Source organism: Lampris incognitus, chromosome 17 (genome assembly GCF_029633865.1).
Source record: "Lampris incognitus isolate fLamInc1 chromosome 17, fLamInc1.hap2, whole genome shotgun sequence".
Classification (NCBI taxonomy): Eukaryota; Metazoa; Chordata; class Actinopteri; order Lampriformes; family Lampridae; genus Lampris; species Lampris incognitus.
In genome coordinates, this window is record NC_079227.1 from 4787141 (window position 1) to 4808031 (window position 20891).

General features: G+C 44.7%; 2 protein-coding genes across 3 annotated transcripts; both read left to right on the forward strand.

The window, feature by feature from the left end:
• The first annotated feature begins 2403 nt into the window (after positions 1-2403).
• Positions 2404-9013, forward strand: aqp8a.1 (aquaporin 8a, tandem duplicate 1). Of its 2 annotated transcripts, XM_056297278.1 has the most exons (5): positions 2410-2783; positions 4479-4605; positions 5692-5906; positions 8120-8254; positions 8583-9013. In XM_056297278.1, the coding sequence occupies exons 1-5, from the start codon at positions 2497-2499 to the stop codon at positions 8623-8625; spliced, it is 807 nt and encodes a 268-aa protein (XP_056153253.1). In that variant the 5' UTR covers positions 2410-2496; the 3' UTR covers positions 8626-9013. The 2 variants fall into 2 exon arrangements, with proteins under 2 accessions (XP_056153254.1, XP_056153253.1); XM_056297279.1 differs by lacking the exon at positions 8120-8254 and having other exon boundaries at positions 2404-2783.
• Positions 9014-15688: 6675 nt separating this feature from the next.
• On the forward strand, positions 15689-19791 carry aqp8a.2 (aquaporin 8a, tandem duplicate 2). The gene is made up of 5 exons (XM_056297227.1): positions 15689-16035; positions 16247-16373; positions 16739-16953; positions 17895-18029; positions 18147-19791. Exons 1-5 carry the CDS (start codon positions 15776-15778, stop codon positions 18187-18189), a joined length of 780 nt encoding a protein of 259 aa, XP_056153202.1. The 5' UTR covers positions 15689-15775; the 3' UTR covers positions 18190-19791.
• The last annotated feature ends 1100 nt before the right edge of the window (positions 19792-20891 follow it).

Sequence of the window (20891 nt, forward strand, 5' to 3'; positions counted from 1 at the left end):
TTTAGACCTCCACAATGGAATAGTGGTGAGACCTAGATCAGGGTAAGGGTATAAAACCGTTTCTAAAGCGTTGAGTGTTCCCAGAAACACAGTGGCCTCACCAGTTGTGAAACGGAAGAAGTTTGGAACCAGCAGGACTCTTCCTAGAGTTGGCTGTCTAGCTAAACTGAGTAGCTAAGCAAGAAAGGCCTTGGTCAGGGAGGTGACCAAGAACCCAACGGTCACTCTAAGAGAGCTTTGGAAATCCTCCGCAGAGATGGGAGAACCTGCTGGAAGGACGACTATCTCAGCAGCTCTCCATCAATCGGACCTTTACGGTAGTGTGGCTAGATGGAAACCACTCTTGACTGAAAGGACAGCCTGCCTGGAGTTTGCCAAATGGCATTTGAATGACTCAGAGCTTGCGGGAAATTATTCTCTGGTCTGATGAGACATAAGTTGAACTCTGGGCAGAACTCCAAGCACTGTGTCTGGCAAACGCCAGGCACTGCTCATCACCTTGTTATTACCATCCCTACAGTGACGCATGGCGGTGGCAGCGTCATGCTGTGGGGGTGCTCCTCTGCAGCAGCGACAAGGAGACCGGTCAGATTTGATGGAATGATGAATGGAGCCAAATGCAGAGAGGTCCCTGAAGAAAAACCTGCTCCAGAATGCACGTGACCTCAGACTGGGGCGAGGGTTCACCTTTCAACATGAGAATGACCTGAAGCATACCGCCAAGACGATGCTGGAGGGGCTTCAGGAAGAGTCTCTGACTGTCCTTCAGTGGTCCAGCCGAAGCCCCTTAAACCCAGTAGAACATCTCGGGAATCAGGAACATTTATTTGTCATTTCGTTGCGTACATGAAATGAAACGAAACCTCGTTTCCCCCAGGCCACAGCAGTGCAACACAAAGACCAAAACCCATCCAAACTACAAACAAATAAGCTACAAAAACACATTTAGCCAACATGTCAACAAAACATTCACCGTTCAAGAGAGCAAACGCCAGGAGGACTGTGGGAACCGCCGGTCTGCATGGGCTAGCGGTTAGCTTAGCCGGCCCCGCTTCCGCGTCCTGTCAGACCACCCTCGGTGTTTCCTCCTCGGGCGCAGCTCCAGGCAGGGCCGCGGTCCCTGGGCCCACAGGACGCAGCAGACCCGGCTGAAAACACAAACTTAGGCGCAGACGTGGACAAGGACACTGCATGGACGGTGCTGGGTGAGGCCGCCACCTTCCCACACCGGAAGCGGTGTGGAGAGACGTATCTATCTGTGGAGAGGCCTGAAGATGGCATATCACAGACGCTTCCCATCCAGTCTCATGGCTCTTGAGAGGATCTGCCTGGAAGAAAGGGATAAACTGTCCAAATCCTTAAGGGTCTGAATACTCCCATACGTAAACGATTCCAGTTTTTGATTTTTAACAAATTCATGTTTTCACTTTGTCACTATGGGTTACTGAGTGCAGCTTGACGGGCAAAAATGGCAGATTTATCCGTTTGAAATCAAATCTACAACACAACACAAAGTGTGGAAAGGTGCAGGGCTCTGGATGCTTTCTGAAGCCACTGTACGTCACACGATGTACTGATGAGAGCTAGGGATCAATCAGACAGCCAAGCATAGGCGTTTCTAGCCCATTTTTGGGGGTGCTGCAGCACCCCTAAATTGAACCCCAGCACCCCTAAAATTGAAGAGATTTTTGATTTTTGCTGTATGTCCATGTTTAATAAGCTGAAGAAATGTCAAAACCATATCCAGTATATGGTTTAAACGTAATATTTTAACAACAAAAATACAGCACCCTCCCCCCCATGCTTCGAAAATGGTTTGATCCACCCCCCCCCCCAAATTTATCTTGCCTGGCTGGCCAGCACTCTGGGTGCTCAGCACTCTGGGTGCTCAGCACCCCTAAAGCTCTGATCCTAGAATCGCCCCTGTAGCCAAGTCTGTTTTATCTGGTTGCAGCGTGTTGATTTATAGCAGAACAAGTTAAAACACCCTGACTGATGACACACACACACACACACACACACACACACACACACACACACACACACACACACACAATTCTCTTGACTCTTGCTGGAATTGATTGGGTGTCATTCAGCTTGACAGGTTTTGGTTTTCATTTACTTGTTATTGATGCCAGCGTTTAGTAGTGCAGCGGGTATAAAAGGGGTCTAGGTGTTCAGAAGGGGGTCTAGGTGTTCAGAAGGGGGTCCGTCCGGCTGTAGCTTAATAAACGCCGAAAGAGCCGTCAGTCTTATCTATCAGTGTTCTGACAGTCCATGACACCAAGTGCCAAGAACTTTTATGGCCCAAACGTCCTCCAACATAACTCCAACATAAACAATCGTAGGAAGGGGGGGGGGGGCAACAGGAAAAAACTCCCCGGGGATGTGCGTCTGTGCTCCGTGACAGACTCACCACTAGACAACCCAACCGGTCACACATAACCATGCAGGCACCACCACACGCACAGAGACGAAGAGGAGGTCCAAGCCGACATGTCCGTGACAGAAAGTAAGAGCGAGGTCTTCACCATAGCCGCCGGGCCCGACACCGGAGAGGCGCACGCAGAGAAGGGTGACCTGAGGAAGCTGAAGAAGAGGAGGGCAGCCGTGTTTGAGCAGTATGTGCAGCCGTGCGCGGCGGAGCTGCTCGGCAGCTGCCTGTTTGTGTTCGTCGGCTGCGCGTCCGTGATGGGCAGCGCCGGGCTGGAGGGCTCCGTGCAGCCGGCCGTGGCCCACGGGCTGGCCCTCGCCGCGCTCATCTCGGCGTTCGGGGAGATCAGGTAAGATGCGACGGCCCGTGACTTGTTCATGAGCCGCCTCTGAGCCAAGAGGTTTCCCTTCCCCCAAGTCCCCCCAAATCTGTTACGTACATTCACATTCACGTTAATATTTCAGTGACTTATTTTTAATCATTTTTTATCACTTTTCATAATTAATTTTTTATTATTTTGTGTAATTTTCAATAATTGTTATACATTTTTTATAATTTTTATAGTTAACTTTATATTTTTATAGATATTTCATAATTTTTGTGTAATTTTCTATACTTTTTATAAAATGTTTTATCGTTTTTATAGTTAACTTTCTTATATTTCTATAATTTTTTATCATTTTTATGTAATTTTCTATAATTTTTCTATATATTTTTATGATTTTTATGGTTAACTTTATATTTTTATAATTTTGTCATAATTTTTGTGTAATTTTCTATAATTTTTATATATTTTTATAATTTTTATAGTTACCTTTATATTTCTATAATTTTTTCATGATTTTGGTGTTATTTTCTATAATTTTTATAAAATATTTTATCATTTTTATAGTTAACTTTCTTATATTTCTATAATTTTTTCATCATTTTTATGTAATTTCTGTAATTTTTATATATTTTTTTTATAATTTTTATAGTTAACTATATTCTTATAATTTTTTCATAATTTTTGTGTAATTTTCTATAATTTTTATAAAATGTTTTATCATTTTTATAGTTAACTTTCTTATATTTCTATAATTTTTTCATCATTTTTATGTAACTTTCTATAATTTTTCTGTATTTTTGTATAATTTTTATAGTTAACTTTATATTTTTATAATTTTTTCATAATTTTTGTGTAATTTTCTATACTTTTTATAAAATGTTTTATAATTTTTATAGTTAACTTTCTTATATTTCTATAATTTTTTCATCATTTTATGTAATTTTCTCTAATTTTTCTATTTTTTTTTGTAATTTTTATAGTTAACTTTCTTATATTTTTATAATGTTTTTCATCATTTTTATGTAATTTTCTATAATTTTTATAATTTTTTTATAATGTTTATAGTTAACTTTCTTATATTTTTATAATTTTTTCATCATATTTATGTAATTTTCTATAATTAACATTTTATAATTTTTATAGTTAACTCTTATATTTTTATAATTTTTTCATAATTTTTATGCAATTTTCTATAATTTTTATATATTTTTTTTATAATTTTTATAGTTAACTTTCTTATATTTTTTATAATTTTTTCATAATTTTTATGCAATTTTCTATAATTTTTATAATTTTATAAATATTAATAATTTAAATGAGTACATTTACATAATTGTGAGATATTCACAATGTGACTGATGTTTTCAAATCAGCGACTGCTAATATCCATTGCTAGCAGGCCAAACTCGATTATTAAACCCAAATATGTATAATTTTGCTCTATCCTGCTTGCCTTTTCAAAGGGTTGATTTTAACGGATTCAGCAGGAAGGATTATTGTCCGTCACATCAAGTGTATTTCAAATTCCTGCCGTCTAAACTTGTCTGACGTTTTCACACGGATGCTGTTGCCCTCCGGGGCGACCTGCACCCGTATGGCGCTCCAGGAAGACTAAAACAAACCTAGGCCGTCTGCCCGCGTCTGCCGGCCTGATGCTGCATGCCTGTCATTACTGCATCCATAACTCCGCTCACTCAGCTGACGGTGTGTTTTCAGTGGAGGCCATCTGAACCCGGCGGTGTCTCTGAGTGTCTACCTGTGCGGCGGGATGGAGCTGGGCCTGCTGGGGCCTTATGTCCTCGCTCAGATGTCAGGAGGCATGATCGGCGCCAGCTTGGCAAAGGTAGGAAGGACGAGAGGGCAGGGATAAGTCTCAGTGCTGCAGTTAGCCAACATGGAGGACGACAGATCCTAATGTCTCACAAGACGGTGGTGCAAATCTTCTTCTGAGGCTAAATCCTCTTTTTCCTTGTGAAAGAGTATTACAGACCACGTCCTGGTCCTGTGTGGTATCAGTGCTGGGGTCTATGTCTCATACAGGAGTAGGCCAGTCTGATGGCTCTCAGTCAGGTCCTCAGGTATCACCATCACTGCAAGTTTTCTCTTCTACCAGGGAGTCCTTTCTTTCTTTTTGTGAGTGGCGTGTGAGTCGTAGACGCTGCTGGAAGCCGGACTCACATGTCTGGTATGCATAAGCACACGTGGCCAGTAGAGTTGATTCTGACTGATTCTGATTACCTTCACAAGCTGTTCCAGTTATTCAGCCTCCAACCAGGGAGGTTTTACATCTGGAACAACAGGTGACTGTAACGGACGACCTGGGAGGCTAGAAAACCACCTCGGTACCACCTCGATCTAGTGGCCTAAAGTTTGCAAAAAACCAAAGATTGATGTCTTTTGAAATGAGAGGTCATGTGATGAGTTTATGTCTAATATGTTCAAGATGTTCAAGAAGGCCCTGTGATGGTCTGGCGGCCTGTTCAGGGTGTCGCCCCGCCCGCCGCCCAGTGACTGCTAGGATAGACTCCAGCATCCCCGCGACCCTGAGAGCCGGATAAGCGGTCTGGATGAAGGGTGGATGTTCAAGATGTCTCTCGTCTCGTGTGAAAGACGAGACACGAGACATCTAAAACACCTGAGATAAGATGACACATCCCGTCGGTCAGATCCATCCCACCCGTCCGGCTGCATGTACAGGGGGGGCTTCATCAGAGAATCAGAGACACTGTGCTGTTTCCAGAAATGCAGCAGTTCAAATCCCGCAAATGTGTTTCTTCTTACAAGAACCTTGCTGAAGTATCCTTGAGCAAGGCACTTGAACTTGCCAGTATGAAAGTGGCTCTGGGTGAGCTTGTCAGGAGCTCACAGACCTAATGTCGTTATATACATATATATGTATATATATATATATATATATATATTTTTACAGGCTGTTTATCCAAAGCCCCAGTTCATCCTGTCGTCCGGAGGAGCGTTCACGGCGGTGCGGAGCAGCCACGCACTGGGAGGAGCCACGGTGGCGGAAGTGATGATGACGCTTTTCCTGTCCACGGTGGTCTGCATGGCCGCCGTCAACAGCCGGACACGCTCCAAACTGGCCCCTTTCTGCATCGGCCTCACGGTGACCGCCGGCATACTGGCCAGGTAAGTCCCATGCAGCGGAAGTAGCCTAAACCATTGTGTGTATGTACCAGAGGTGTGCAGCCAGACCGCAGTTTGTATCTGTACCTACATCTGTATAAGTATTTGTTGGGCTGCTAAAGTTAGTGGGTGGGGCTTAAACTGGAAGTGAGCCAAAACTAAAAGCAAAGCCTAGGCTATATTAGATGTAAATCTGTTGCCACTGATATGGTCGTCTATGTCTTATCCTATTACTAAAGCCTATCCATCCATCCATCATCCAAACCGCTTCTCCTGCTCTCAGGGTGGCGGGATGCTGGGGCCTATCCCAGCAGTCACTGGGCGGCAGGCAGGCGGGGAGACGCCCTGGACAGGGTGTGGGCCCTTCATAGGGCCCACACAGTCACACCTAAGGACAATTTAGTACGGCTGATTGACCTGACCTACATGTCTTGGGACTGTGGCAGGATGACTAGACTAACTATTGAACATTACCATTGAATTACTAAGATTAAAAACTGAAAATAGCATCATATCAACATGTACTGAATGAATAATTACAATATGCACACTGGCACACCGACTATCAACTCCGCAGTCCCTACAGATGAACCTTAATCAGGTGTAACCCCTCCCCGAGTGGAGGCTGAATAACTGGAACAGTGGGTGAGTGTGATGAGCCAGCTGGTAGAGCAGAGATCCAGCGGCACCGCTTCAGCACCGCTGCAGCACCGCTTCTGCACCGCTTTAGCACCGCTTCTGCACCGCTTCAGCACCGCTTCTGCACCGCTTCAGCACCGCTTCTGCACCGCTTCAGCACCGCTGCAGCACCGCTTCTGCACCGCTTCTGCACCGCTTCAGCACCGCTGCAGCACCGCTGCAGCACCGCTTCAGCACCGCTTCTGCACCGCTTCTGCACCGCTTCAGCACCGCTGCAGCACCGCTTCTGCACCGCTTCTGCACCGCTGCAGCACCGCTTCTGCACCGCTTCAGCACCGCTTCAGCACCGCTTCTGCACCGCTTCAGCACCGCTTCAGCACCGCTGCAGCACCGCTTCTGCACCGCTTCTGCACCGCTTCAGCACCGCTTCTGCACCGCTTCTGCACCGCTTCTGCACCGCTTCTGCACCGCTTCAGCGCCGCTTCAGCGCCGCTTCTGCGCCGCTTTTGCACCGCTTCAGCACCGCTTCAGCACCGCTTCTGCACCGCTTCTGCACCGCTTCAGCATCGCTTCAGCATCGCTTCTGCACCGCTTCTGCACCGCTGCATCACACTTTATAGCACGTAAAATGATTAAGTATAGGAGCTAGGAGCCTAAAGTTTACAAAAACAAGATCAGTGTTTGTATATAAATAAGAGGTAACATGGCAAGTTTACAACATTATGTTATTACTAATAATTATTATTAATAATAATTAAATTAAATTAAATTACGTGACCCTGGGAGCAGGATGAGCGGTTTGCGTAATGTAACGTAATTATATATATAATTAAATTAAATTATAATTGAATTAAATTATTATAATTAAAATGTAATTAAAATATGATTAATAATTATTATCAATAGTAATTATGGTTTGGACACGTGTGGAGGAGAGGTGCTGGGTATGTTGGGAGCAGGATGAGCGGTTTGCGTAATGTAACGTAATTATATATATAATTAAATCAAATTATAATTGAATTAAATTATTATAATTAAATTGTAATTAAAATATGATTAATAATTATTATCAATAGTAATTATGGTTTGGACACGTGTGGAGGAGAGGTGCTGGGTATGTTGGGAGAAGGATGCTGAATATGGAGCAGCCAGGGAAGAGGAGAAGAGGGAGGCCAAAGAGGAGGTTTATGGAGGTGGTGAGGGAGGACATGCAGGTGGCTGGTGTGACAGAGGAAGATGTAGAGGACAGGAAGAGATGGAAACGGATGACCCGCTGTGGCGCCCCCTAACGGGAGCAGTGGAAAGTGGTCGTAGATATCAAGTTTACAACAGCCAAGATAAGAAATAGGCGGCGCTCTGTTGAGGTGCAGTTATCTCCCTTCACAGAGCCCACGGTCAGGGTATTGAACCCAGTCATGGTACCAGCCACAGCGAGTCCAAACAGATGCACGCATTCCCGGAAATAGAAGCTGCAGTATGTCAGCGAGGATAAACCTGTGTGTCTCTGCTTCACAGTGGTTAGACAAATCATTAACTGACCTTTTACAATGCATTGAAACAAGTGTCTGTCGTTCTAGCGGGCCAGTGTCTGGAGGCTGTATGAACCCGGTCCGAGCCTTTGGCCCTGCGGTGGTGGCAAATCACTGGGACCATCACTGGATCTACTGGGTGGGACCGGTGTGCGGCGCCCTGCTGGCTGTCAGCCTCATTCGGTGGGGACACGACAGGTCTCTTACAGGCCGCGGTGCCATGGGAGCTGAACTGTTCACTTCACTTGTTTTCAGCTTGACCCGAGAGTTCGGCTCTGCTCAGCTTTTATTGGTCTTTATTGTGCGATACGCAGACAGATTTGACAATGACCTTACGTAACACGTTACTGCCTCATCGCCAAACCTGGAGATCAGTGATAGTCGGCATGTGGTTGTAGACCCATTTCCCATTATTCTTGATAACGAGGTCTGATTAATCACATGATAGGTAATGACATGTCCAACTTCTTCATGGATGGGTTCACTCATTGAATGTCTGCTTCCTGTGCAGGTTGCTGTTTGGGGACCAGAAGACTCGGGTGGTGTTAAAGTAAATTTCGTCAAACCTCCTCGTTGTTCAACAATGGCACTTTTTCCACCTGGGCGTCAGACGGGGCAGTCCTGTGGAGACTGGAGGGGAACCGACCTTTTAAGTCACGTCCTGTGTGACATATAGTGTGACATATAGTATGACGTATAGTGTGACATATAGTGTGACATCTAGTGTACCATATAGTGTGACATCTAGTGTACCATATAGTGTGTTCTGAGTTTCCCCTCATGCATCAGAATGTCTTTTCAGTTGATGTTAATGGTGTTTCATATTGTGATCTTGTAGTGAATTGTGCGACAGTGCTGTGCGGTGGGACCCTGTGGTGCACGTGGGTTGTGCAGGACCTCCGCCGGTGGTATTTGATAACTGATGATCTCCCTCGATTAAATGCCCACATTTTTTCTTTATCTATTGACTGTGTTTTTACAATCTGTGTTTGGTTCAAAGTCCTTGAATGGAAAACCATGCCGTTAGGGTTTTATTACTCAGCAGAAGGGGCAAGGACGGGGCAGTGAACTGTACAGCACAGACTCCAGTCATAAACCGTCCCGGCCTGCAGTCACGCACAGTATCACGGCGTCGGCCCGCTTCGCTGCAGAGACCCACGAGTTGTGTGGCACACAAATGTGAATGCATCCTGACAAACTGACGAAGATGAAGTCAGTGAGGACGACGATGCATGGAGGCCTGTTGGTAGAGCCGCTCTGAGCCCCGCTCGCCTCTTGGTGCCCACATGAGGCGGTATCACAGGAAATCCTTTATTTACACTGCTGCCTGCCCCACTTTGTTTTGACATCAGCTATAAAATACCAATAGTAGTAGTAGCAGTGATAACAAGACTGTAAATACACTTCTCTCTACACACCAAAATAACCTTGTAAGGCAATATGAGCACACTGACCAGCTCTGCAGAATTTAAACGACTTTTGTAGCTTCCTTTTAAAAGAACAGCAGGTAGTGGAGCTCCTTGTCTGATTCCACTGACCTTCCCCTTCTGCTGTGTCTGTTGTCTTCATCTTAAAACAACTTAAAAGTGGAGGGGGAAAAAAAAACAAGATTTGTTTCCAAAACGGCCATTTGCATTCACTCATTCACTATTCCTGCTTAATCTGGTTCAGGGTCAAAGGTCACTGGAGTCTATCCCAGCATGCACTGAGCAGATAACGGTAAACAGGTCACCAGTCCATGACAGGGTCCCAAAATATGATCCCACACATTCACACTTGTGGACAATCCAGAGTCAGCTCACCTGATGTGTTGGGACTGTGGGGGGAAACGGGAAGACGCACGGTCGAACCCAGGACCCAGTGCTGCACGGATGATGGCAGATTATCATAACACTGGTGTTATTACTGTTATTTTAATTATTATTATTATAATCGGCCCATCGGTTATTTTCTGAATATTGTGATGATGATGAAGATGGTGATAAATCCTCATCATTCAGGGTTTTTTTTCAACACCCGAGTTCCCAAGTTTTGTTGGAGGCTGGATGTAAATGTTACTCTATACGTCTGTATCAGCCTAAACGTTGGTCTACAGACTTGCTAAGTGTCGTTCCCTCTATTTGATACGGATCAACCTTTTATTGATGGATTTTAGTCTCTTTTACAGCTGTTTTCAGTGGTGGCTGGCCAGTAGATAAACACAACTGCATCATTAAATGCAATTCATCCCCCTCCCCGTCCCACCCACCTCAATTAAACCAGCATTATTAGAGAAGCCAAACACATAACCCCCCCCCCACATACACACACACACACACTTACAGTAGCATCGATCACAGACTGCTCCTACCACCTGCTTTGAGCTACATATTTCAGTATAAAAATATAAAAAGTTATGTATTAGACTTTTTAGACATTGTGTATGTCTGTACCCAAAAATAACCTCTTAAGTTGCTTTTTAAAACTTTCTTTACTTGTTGCTTGAGTAATAACGTATGGCAACCTATTCCACTGTGAAACGGCCCTATAAATAGCAGCTCTTTTCACTACATTTGTTCTGGGTTGGGGAATTGTAACATGACCCCTGCTGACTTGTCTCGTTCCATGTTCATGTCTGTCCTGGGACAAAGTTATTCTTGAGGACAGGCAGTAGGGTTGTTTTGACACAACTATATTCCTGAATAACGTTAGAAAGACTGCGTGTTAATCTGTCTTCTACTTTGAACCAGGCAGGATCACGGTGCACTTGGTCTACACCTTCTCTCACTGAACACCTGAGTGCAAGACGTGCTGCTCTGTTCTGCACTATCTGAAGCTTGTTTAGCTCCTGTTTTGCTGCACTTGACCAGATTGCTGGGCAGTAGTCAAGGTGTGACAAAACCAAGGTTTGTATAACCTGTAAGATGGTAGTTGGCGTAAGGAAAGAGGAGTATCTTCTTATCATAGATATTCCTCTCCCCAGTTTTCCAATTATTTTGTCAGTGATTCTGCCACGATAGTTGTTCTTTAGCCTCAGTAACTTGTTCTATGCAGCTGCCCTTGATAGATATGCTTAATTGGTTCTGACTTCTTAATGCATGGTTTGAGCCAAAAACAATACATTTCGTCTTTGATACATTCAAAACTAGATTGTTTTTTGGTTACACAGTCCAAGAGAACATTTAACTCCTCCACACTGATGATATATACACTGTGGAATCATCGGCAAACATAGCTAAGCTAGCATTACTCAAAACAAGTGACATATCATTGATAAAAATAGAGTAGAGCAATGGGCCCAAACAACTTCCCTGAGGAACACCACACTGTACTGTCCTTACAGTAGAAAAACTACAGTTAAAGTAAACAGTCTGTGTTCTGTTTGATAAGTAGCTCCTCATCCAATTAAGAGTCAAATTATTAAAGCCATAAGCAGCAAGTTTCATTAAAAGCATCTCATGGTCTATTAAATCAAACACAACACTAAAATCAAGTTGCACAGCACCCACAATCCTTTTCCTGCCCATATCCCTCAGCCACTGATCAGTCATCTGCATCAAAGCAGTACTTGTGGAGTGGTCTTTTTTTGTAGGCATGCTGAAATTCAGAGTTAAGTTTGTTAACAGAAAAATAAGATAAAACCTGGTCAAACACAACTCTTTCCATAAGCTTGCTTGGCACAGGAAGAATGCTGATAGGATGGCTATTAGCACCTGTAAACATGTCCTCCTTGTTTTTGGGTAAAGGAATAACTTTTGCAGCTTTCCATACCAATGGATACACACCCTTCTATAAACATAGGTTCAAAATATGGCATATGGGTAATGCAATAGGGCCAGAAACCATTCCTAAGAGTTTCCCATCAAGGTTATCTAATTCTGAGGGTTTGTCACTATTTACACTACTAAGAAGTGTTTCTACTGTATTCACCTGAACAGCTTGAAAGTCAAATTCACAATCTCTATTCTTCATAAAATGGTCATTAATCAATTGTTTTGAACGTTTGTTATCTGAAGTTGTTGATTCATTTTTTAGTTTCTCAATCTTTCCAATAAAGTATTAAAATAGTTAGCAATATCTTGAGGTTTAGTAAGGAAGGTACCATCTGACTCTAGGAAGGAGGGTGTATTTTCCCCCAATCTACTCATTATCTCATTTAAAGTTTTCCACATTTTCTTTCCATCATGTTTCATTTCATTTATCCTATTTTGATAATACCTTCTTTTCTTTTTTCTATTTATTTTTGTCACTTGGTTTCTTAGTGAACAATATGACTTCCAATCAGTTGCATTACCAGACTTAATTGAATCCCTCTGGGCCATCAAGGCTTTCAGTTCCTCATCAATCCAAGCTGCTTTTCTTTTCTTTACTGTGAATTTCCTAATGGGAGCATGTTTGTCAGCCACTTCTAAAAACATATTTGTAAAAAGTTCAAGTGCTGCATCCACATCATGTATTTTACACGCATTATCCCATTGCACCCTATTTATGTCTCTAATGAAATCATTCTCACAAAAAGATTTAAAAGATATTTGAACAACAACTTTAGGTCCAACTTTTGGAACTTCACTAACAACTGCCACCAAATTGTGATCACTGAAGCCAACTGGAGTTGATATAGCCTTTGAGCACATTTGTTTAGCATTAGTGAAAATGTGGTCAATACAGGTTGCTGATTTCTGTCCTGCACAGATTGTATACACCCGAGTATGTACATTCATCACCTAAATAAATTACACACCTTTGCAATATCACTCAGCTTCCTTTTCAATGAACATTTTGCAGACAGCCAGTCCATATTCAAATCTCCTAGAAAATACATCTCTCTATCACAGTCTGTAGCTTTCTGCAACATGTAACATATATCTTCTAAGTACTGAGCATTTGCACTTGGTGGTCTATAACAACACCCTAAGAGAAATGGTTTGGTGTGAGGTAAATGTATTTGAATCCATAGGGCCTCAATGGCTGAAGTCAAAAGATCCCCTCTTATCCTGACAGGTATATGTTTCTGGATCTATATTGCCACACCACCACCATAGCTGTTTCTATCATTTCTAAAAACACTATATCCTGACAGCAATTTCATTTACATCTACCGATGGATCTAAGTGAGTTTCTGAAATGGCAAGTATGTGTAAATTCTTATTTTCTTTTAAGGAAGTCACCTCAGGAAATTTATATTTAAGACTGCATATATTAAGATGTTCTCTTTTTAAATCCTTCTTTGGTAATTTAAAAGAAATAGTGAATCATTCATCTAATCTTCCGTTTGAGAAACAAACATCAGAACATTCAACTCCTGTACAGTTTAGTGGGTCTCAATCCTCCTTCCCTCCCTCCTTGGTTTCACAATAAGGCGATCATAACTAATAAGTGCATAGTCCCCTCTAGCTCTTGCCTCCTTCATCGCTGGCAGCAGCTCAGCACGCTTCTTGCGCAGTTGATCTGAAAAGTCTTGGTTTATATACACTGACGTGTTCCTGAGGTGAGCCCTTGTCCTTGTCATGGTGAGTTGTTTGTCTTTAAAGCAGAAAGGCTTAACCACAACTGGCCTTGGCTTCTCAGGATCACCCTGAACTTTCCACTCCTGTGTGCACGCTCTACCTCTATAGTGTCCGGGCCAGTTTGAGAGTTGAGGTGAATAGCTCTTGGATCTTGGTCTCAGTCTCAGCCCAAGTCTCATCTGCTTTATGTATTGGTCTTGATGCCTTCAATGACGAGATTGTTCCTCCGGGTTTGGTTCTCCAGATAATCCACTCTCTCAGAATTGTCATTTGAATCCAAATGGCTTTGACTTGATTGGTAGGGCCTGCTTTGCAAGATCCTTAGCCTCAGCTGAATGCTTTGTCTGGTCAGCCTTTCATCAATGTCTTTTTGAGAGTATTTCAGACTAATCTTTAGCTCTTGAATCTCAGCCATCAGAGAACCAGTTCTCTCATTTGTTGACTCAAGGATCAATCGAGTAAAAGTATTAAAAGAGGCTTCTTGTCCTTTCAGTAATTCTTCATAAAAGTGTTTCTGTTGCTCCAACACGTCCTTCAGTATATCCATAGTCACAAAATCCGGCTCCTCACCTTGAGTCTTGTTTGTGTTCCTGCGAGACTTCTTCAGATCTAACAGTATTCTCACTCCAAAGCAGCAATTACTTTCAGATATATTTAAAACCGAGGTCTGACCAGGATGTACCAGCTACTATAGGCAGGAATTATACAAGATCTTCTTCGTAGACTCAAATCCAAGAGTTCCCTCCTCCCTTCTGGCTTAGGCTGTATCAAACACAGCAGGTTATTAAAGCCACCTGATCAGACGGCCCCGAGAGTTTCACACGATTCTGCCCCGTAGTCTGTCTTTTGTTACCCCGAGGGTGTCGCGTCAACTTTTCTCTGCCCCGGCCGGCTCTCCCGTCCCGGGTGGGGCTCCAGGAAAACACGGGGGGGGGGGGGGAGAAAGGCCCGGAGTTGGCAGAGTCAAACACAGGCCGCCTGATCCAGCCTTCCTCCGGCAAAAATCCTTAATTCGAGTTTAGCTTTACACCAGTTAACACCGCGTGCACGTTGTTTCCCGCCGCTGGGGGGCGTGTCTGGCTTTAATGGCGGACTCTTCCCGCGTAACAGTCCGTAAAGGGGACAGTCCGGACCGCCGCGCGACGCCACGCGACGCTGAGACAGACGTCTGGATGCGGGTGTATCGCTGTAAACGAAAGCGCGTGACGGCTATGATTCTTTGGATGTGTGTGAAGATGATGATCTCAGAGCGAGTGTGAGGTATTGAGCTTACTCTGACTCCCTCAGCGCGGGAGGTGTCACACGTGGGTGTACAATGTAGTTGTGTAATGCAAATAATGATGAAATTAAAGTGTCGTCAGTGTGTGGGCGCCTGGCAGCAGCATTAAATACTGGGCCAAATGGTATCTGGTTGGTTCCTGTCTGAATACATATACTTCCTGTCTGAATACATGTACTTCCTGTCTGAATACATATACTTCCTGTCTGTATACATATACTTCCTGTCTGAATACATATACTTCCTGGGTGGGGGGCGCCGGCCAAACCATACCTCATGTAAGCCCTCAAACTTGTGGTGAGCAGGTGACCTGAGGCTGCTGTCTGATTGGTTTCTTCAAATTTTCCAGGGGGCGCAGTTCTGTGCTGCCCCAGACACCCCCACTTTTATTGGCAGTGAATATTGTTTTAATGTCTTTTGATGTAATGTGATTGGACAATTCTCGTGGCTGTCAATCATGTTCACACCCACCACGACGCCTCGTCTCGACTGTCAATCATCCGCCGTCTACCAGCCCTGATCAAATCTATAGGCCACATGGTCCTTCTGAATAACTCTGGGACTGTGTGGACGTTAAAGCCACCAGCCGCCACTGGAAGACATTGTTTTTCTCTCTATTAGCAGACTAGGCACCCTGACCCCATTTGAGGACAAGCCTCGAACAACCGCCTCTTGGTGAAAGATCACAACTGGTGTGAGGTCAAGGGTCTCAGGGAGCGAGATGATGTAATGAATATTCCAGCGCCATACACGCCTTTGATGTTTTATGAGCCGTGAAGCGATATCAGCCCGGCTCTGGTCGTGACTATAAAGGACCGCAGCTGATTGGTGCCCTGCACTTGGTCTGCAGACTGAGTCGAGGCGAGTTGTTGCATTGGAGGAGAACCGACAGGGAAGGAGAGTTCCTCAAAGCCAGACGCCCTGCAAACCGCAGACACGATGGGGATGGAGAAAATGGAGATGGAGGACACAAGCTCGACTCTGATGGAGAAGGGCGAGAAGTCGGCCGGCGCTAGACCTCCCAACAAGTATGAGAAGCTGTTCCAGCCCTGCCTGGCCGAGGTGGTGGGCACCATGTTCTTCGTCTTCATCGGCTGCGTGTCCGTCATTGAGAACGTGCCGGCGGCTGGCAGGCTGCAGCCGGCGTTGGTCCACGGGCTGGCCGTGGCTATAATGGTGGCCGTCATGGATAACATCAGGTAAAGACGGAATAATGTGCTGTGTAATGACGCAACTATCTCTTAATGCAGTTCCCCGCCCAGCCGTGCGGCACGAGGGCGCCATGCTGCACGGCCGGGGGACACGTGTCTGTTTTGCACTCTCCATTAAGTCATTTGCTAATGTCCAGTCGTTAATGTGACGGTCCTCTGCTTGTCCCCAACCCTTCTGTTTGTGTGTCGCGCCCTCCAGTGGCTCCCACTTCAACCCGCCCTTCACCATCGCCATCTACCTGTGCGGGGGCATGGAGCTGTGCATGGTGGGACCCTACCTGGTCAGCCAGCTGATCGGAGGCGTGCTGGGCGCCGGAATGGCAAAGGTTCGTTTAGTGAAAGCACACCGTCCACCTACACAAGTGCAGGCACGAACCGGTGTCCTTGCAGGACCCCAGTGTATATACACTGTGTGTGCTTGCAGGGCCCTGCAAGGACACAGGGTCCTGCAAGGACACGTGTCCTTGCAGGACCCTGTGTCCTTGCAGGGCCAAGAGGTGTTCTCCTCTGCAGCCCCGGCTGATTTCTCCCATGAGTGACGAATCAGTGAAACCAGCAGCCGGGCTGGTGTGGTTTGGTTTTGGCTTGGTTGGGGAAGGAAGGAAGGAAGGAAGGAAGTGTGTGCGTGTTATGAAACTGTGCGGACCCTTTCCCACTGCCCCCTGCAAAGTGACCATGACCGTCTCTCCAGGTGATGACCTCTCCGGAACGCTACGCGAACGCCACCGGAGCGGCGTTCGACATCCTAAAGACGGACAGCCAGCTGCGGGGGGCCATCTTCGGAGAGGTGGCCATGACCTGCCTGGTGACCATGGTGGTGCTGCTGGTGGCGGTCAACGGAAAAACTAAAACGCCCCTGGCTCCGTTCCTGGTGGGCTGCACCGTTATCATCAACATCCTGGCAGGGTGAGATAAACACGCCGACATGGCCGCCGCCGCAGATAAAGCCACGCGCAGTAGCACGAGCACAGTATGGCCAGAGACCAGACCCAATAATAATGTATATGATCATGTATATAACCCCCCTATGACTTAACGGTCTAATCCATGTCAGGATTAATGAGATTAAAAATCATCACTGTTGTTGGATGATCACGTTGACTACACTATATACTATATGTGTGTGTGTGTGTGTGTGTGTGTGTGTGTGTGTGTGTGTGTGTGTGTGTGTGTGTGTGTGTGTATGTGTATGTATGTGTATGTATGTGTATATATGTATATATACGTATATGTATGTATATGTATGTATATATATGTATATACATATATGTGGGTGTATATATACACACGTATATATGTATGTGTATATATGTATACATACATACATACATACATACATGTATATATTTGTATATGTGTATACACACATATATATGTGTATGTTTTTATATAGATGTGTATAATATATACATACATAAATGTATATATGTATATTTTTATACCTATATATGTGTATATACACTGTATATAGATATATTGTGTATATATGACATATATCGTGTATATGATATATACATATATATGATATATATACACATATGTGTGTACAATATATAGGTATATATAGTGTGTGTGTGTGTGTGTGTGTGTGTGTGTGTGTGTAGTGCATATGTATGTATATTGTACATATATATATAGGCTAATATATATGTTAATATTTTGCTATAACCATGAGTGTATCAGTTTGAATAGTATTTGTATAATAATTTCACAAAGCCAGACATTATGGAAGGCCTATTTAACCTGCTGCCCATAACGTGTCCTGCATGTCCTACATGTCCTGCATGTCCTGCATGTCCTGCGGGTCTCGTCATCTTCTCGTCTGGCCCTCCTGTGTGGTGGTGCAGAGGGGACATTTCGGGGACCTGTCTAAACCCGGCCAGGGCTTTTGGTCCAGCTCTGGTGGCCCAGTACTGGTCCTACCACTGGGTTTACTGGGTCGGCCCCATAGGAGGAGGAGTGGTGGCTGCTGCACTGCTCAGGTGAGAGAGAGGAGACGCTGGACTGTCCACCACAGACAACATGTTATAAGGCTGTTATAAAGCAGTTATAACCAGTTATGAGGAAACTTACTTAAAGTGGCTCCTTTGTCTCTGCAGGCTCATTCTTGGTGATGAGAAGACCAGGATCATTCTGAAATAATTCTGCTGGTTTACCGGCACACACCCTTCCTACACACACTGTTTTATTTGTTGTTTAGTTTTCTTGTGTGAGACTGTATCACACCCTGTGTGGTTTGTGTTGAGATATACTGTTCAGTTTGTATCACACCCTGTGGTTTGTGTTGAGATATACTGTTCAGTTTGTATCACACCGTGTGGTTTGTGTTGAGATATACTGTTCAGTTTGTATCACACCGTGTGGTTTGTGTTGAGATATACTGTTCAGTTTGTATCACACCCTGTGGTTTGTGTTGAGATATACTGTTCAGTTTGTATCACACCGTGTGGTTTGTGTTGAGATATACTGTTCAGTTTGTATCACACCGTGTGGTTTGTGTTGAGATATACTGTTCAGTTTGTATCACACCCTGTGGTTTGTGTTGAGATATACTGTTCAGTTTGTATCACACTGTGTGGATTGTGTTGAGATATACTGTTCAGTTTGTATCACACTGTGTGGTTTGTGTTGAGATATACTGTTCAGTTTGTATCACACCCTGTGGTTTGTGTTGAGATATACTGTTCAGTTTGTATCACACCCTGTGGATTGTGTTGAGATATACTGTTTAGTTTGTATCACACCGTGTGGTTTGTGTTGAGATATACTGTTCAGTTTGTATCACACCGTGTGGTTTGTGTTGAGATATACTGTTCAGTTTGTATCACACCGTGTGGTTTGTGTTGAGATATACTGTTCAGTTTGTATCACACCCTGTGGTTTGTGTTGAGATATACTGTTCAGTTTGTATCACACCGTGTGGTTTGTGTTGAGATATACTGTTCAGTTTGTATCACACCCTGTGGATTGTGTTGAGATATACTGTTCAGTTTGTATCACACTGTGTGGTTCGTGTTGAGATATACTGTTCAGTTTGTATCACATTGTATGGTTTGTGTTGAGATATACTGTTCAGTTTGTATCACACTGTGTGGATTGTGTTGAGATATACTGTTCAGTTTGTATCACACTGTGTGGATTGTGTTGAGATATACTGTTCAGTTTGTATCACACCCTGTGGTTTGTGTTGAGATATACTGTTCAGTTTGTATCACACTGTGTGGTTTGTGTTGAGATATACTGTTCAGTTTGTATCACATTGTATGGTTTGTGTTGAGATATACTGTTCAGTTTGTATCACACTGTGTGACACACAGACACACACAGAATCATGTTTCCAGGTGTTGATTGGGAATAGACGCGGTGTGTGACAGTGTGGCTGAATAACAGATGTGTGTAACAGAAGAGCAGTTGGGGGTCGTTAACAGTTTATTTTGTGGCACCTGAATGTTACACAATCCTCAGTCAAACTCCAAGAAGAAGAGCTGTGTGGCATCAAGACCAACTCCGCGTCCCATGACCGGTGGAAGCAGTCTGGCGTTCCTCAGCCCAGCTTCGGGAGTGTCAGAGTTCCCAGGAGGATCCCACACGACGTTTTTAAAGCTTGGAAAAGCAAGTGATGGATGTTTTCATGCGGGTGGAAGTGGATGTGGACTGCAGGGTGGATGTGAACTACGCAGCACATGTGGTTTTAAAAAGACACCAAACTGAAAATAAAAATGACGCCCCAGTTGAGGTGATGAGGAGAAATGTGACGCATCAAGTGAACAACACAGCTGGAGATGTGCACAGCAGACACACACACACACACACCCAGGCAGGAGATGTGCACAGCAGACACACACACACACACACCCAGGAGATGTGCACAGCAGACACACACAAACACACACCCAGGAGATGTGCACAGCAGACACACACACACCCACCCAGGCAGGAGATGTGCACAGCAGACACACACCCACCCACCCAGGCAGGAGATGTGCACAGCAGACACACACACACACACACCCAGGAGATGTGCACAGCAGACACACACACACCCACCCAGGCAGGAGATGTGCACAGCAGACACACACACACACACACCCAGGAGATGTGCACAGCAGACACACACAAACACACCCAGGAGATGTGCACAGCAGACACACACACACACACACCCAGGAGATGTGCACAGCAGACACACACAAACACACCCAGGAGATGTGCACAGCAGACACACACACACACACCCAGGAGATGTGCACAGCAGACACACACAAACACACCCAGGAGATGTGCACAGCAGACACACACACACACACCCAGGAGATGTGCACAGCAGACACACACACACACACACCCAGGAGATGTGCACAGCAGACACACACAAACACACCCAGGCAGGAGATGTGCACAGCAGACACACACACACCCACCCAGGCAGGAGATGTGCACAGCAGACACACACACACACACCCAGGCAGGAGAAGTGCACAGCAGACACACACCCACCCACCCAGGCAGGAGATGTGCACAGCAGACACACACCCACCCAGGCAGGGTTCACTGAGTTCATCTGCAGTCCTGGTCCCAGCAGCCAACCAGTCCTTCTACAGGATCCTGGTTTTTAACAGAACCCTGGTTAAATCCCGTTCAGAACACTACAAAGAGAACATGAACATATAAGAATTATGCAGCAGGGACCGTGACAACCAAACAACACAAACAAGAATTAAAGACCAAACAACACAAACAAGAATTCAAAACCAAACAACACAAACAAGAATTAAAGACCAAACAACACAAACAAGAATTCAAAACCAAACAACACAAACAAGAATAAAAGACCAAACAACACA

Bases quoted from the DNA above. Each gene is read 5' to 3' on its own strand.
- aqp8a.1 (XM_056297278.1), top strand. From the start codon at position 2,497: ATGTCCGTGACAGAAAGTAAGAGCGAGGTCTTCACCATAGCCGCCGGG. The intron at 4,606-5,691 runs GTAGGAAGGACG...ATATTTTTACAG, and splicing joins TCGGCGCCAGCTTGGCAAAG to GCTGTTTATCCAAAGCCCCA. The intron at 8,255-8,582 runs GTGGGGACACGA...CTTCCTGTGCAG, and splicing joins CTGGCTGTCAGCCTCATTCG to GTTGCTGTTTGGGGACCAGA.
- aqp8a.2 (XM_056297227.1), top strand. From the start codon at position 15,776: ATGGGGATGGAGAAAATGGAGATGGAGGACACAAGCTCGACTCTGATG. The intron at 16,954-17,894 runs GTGAGATAAACA...GTGGTGGTGCAG, and splicing joins ATCATCAACATCCTGGCAGG to AGGGGACATTTCGGGGACCT. The intron at 18,030-18,146 runs GTGAGAGAGAGG...TTGTCTCTGCAG, and splicing joins GTGGCTGCTGCACTGCTCAG to GCTCATTCTTGGTGATGAGA.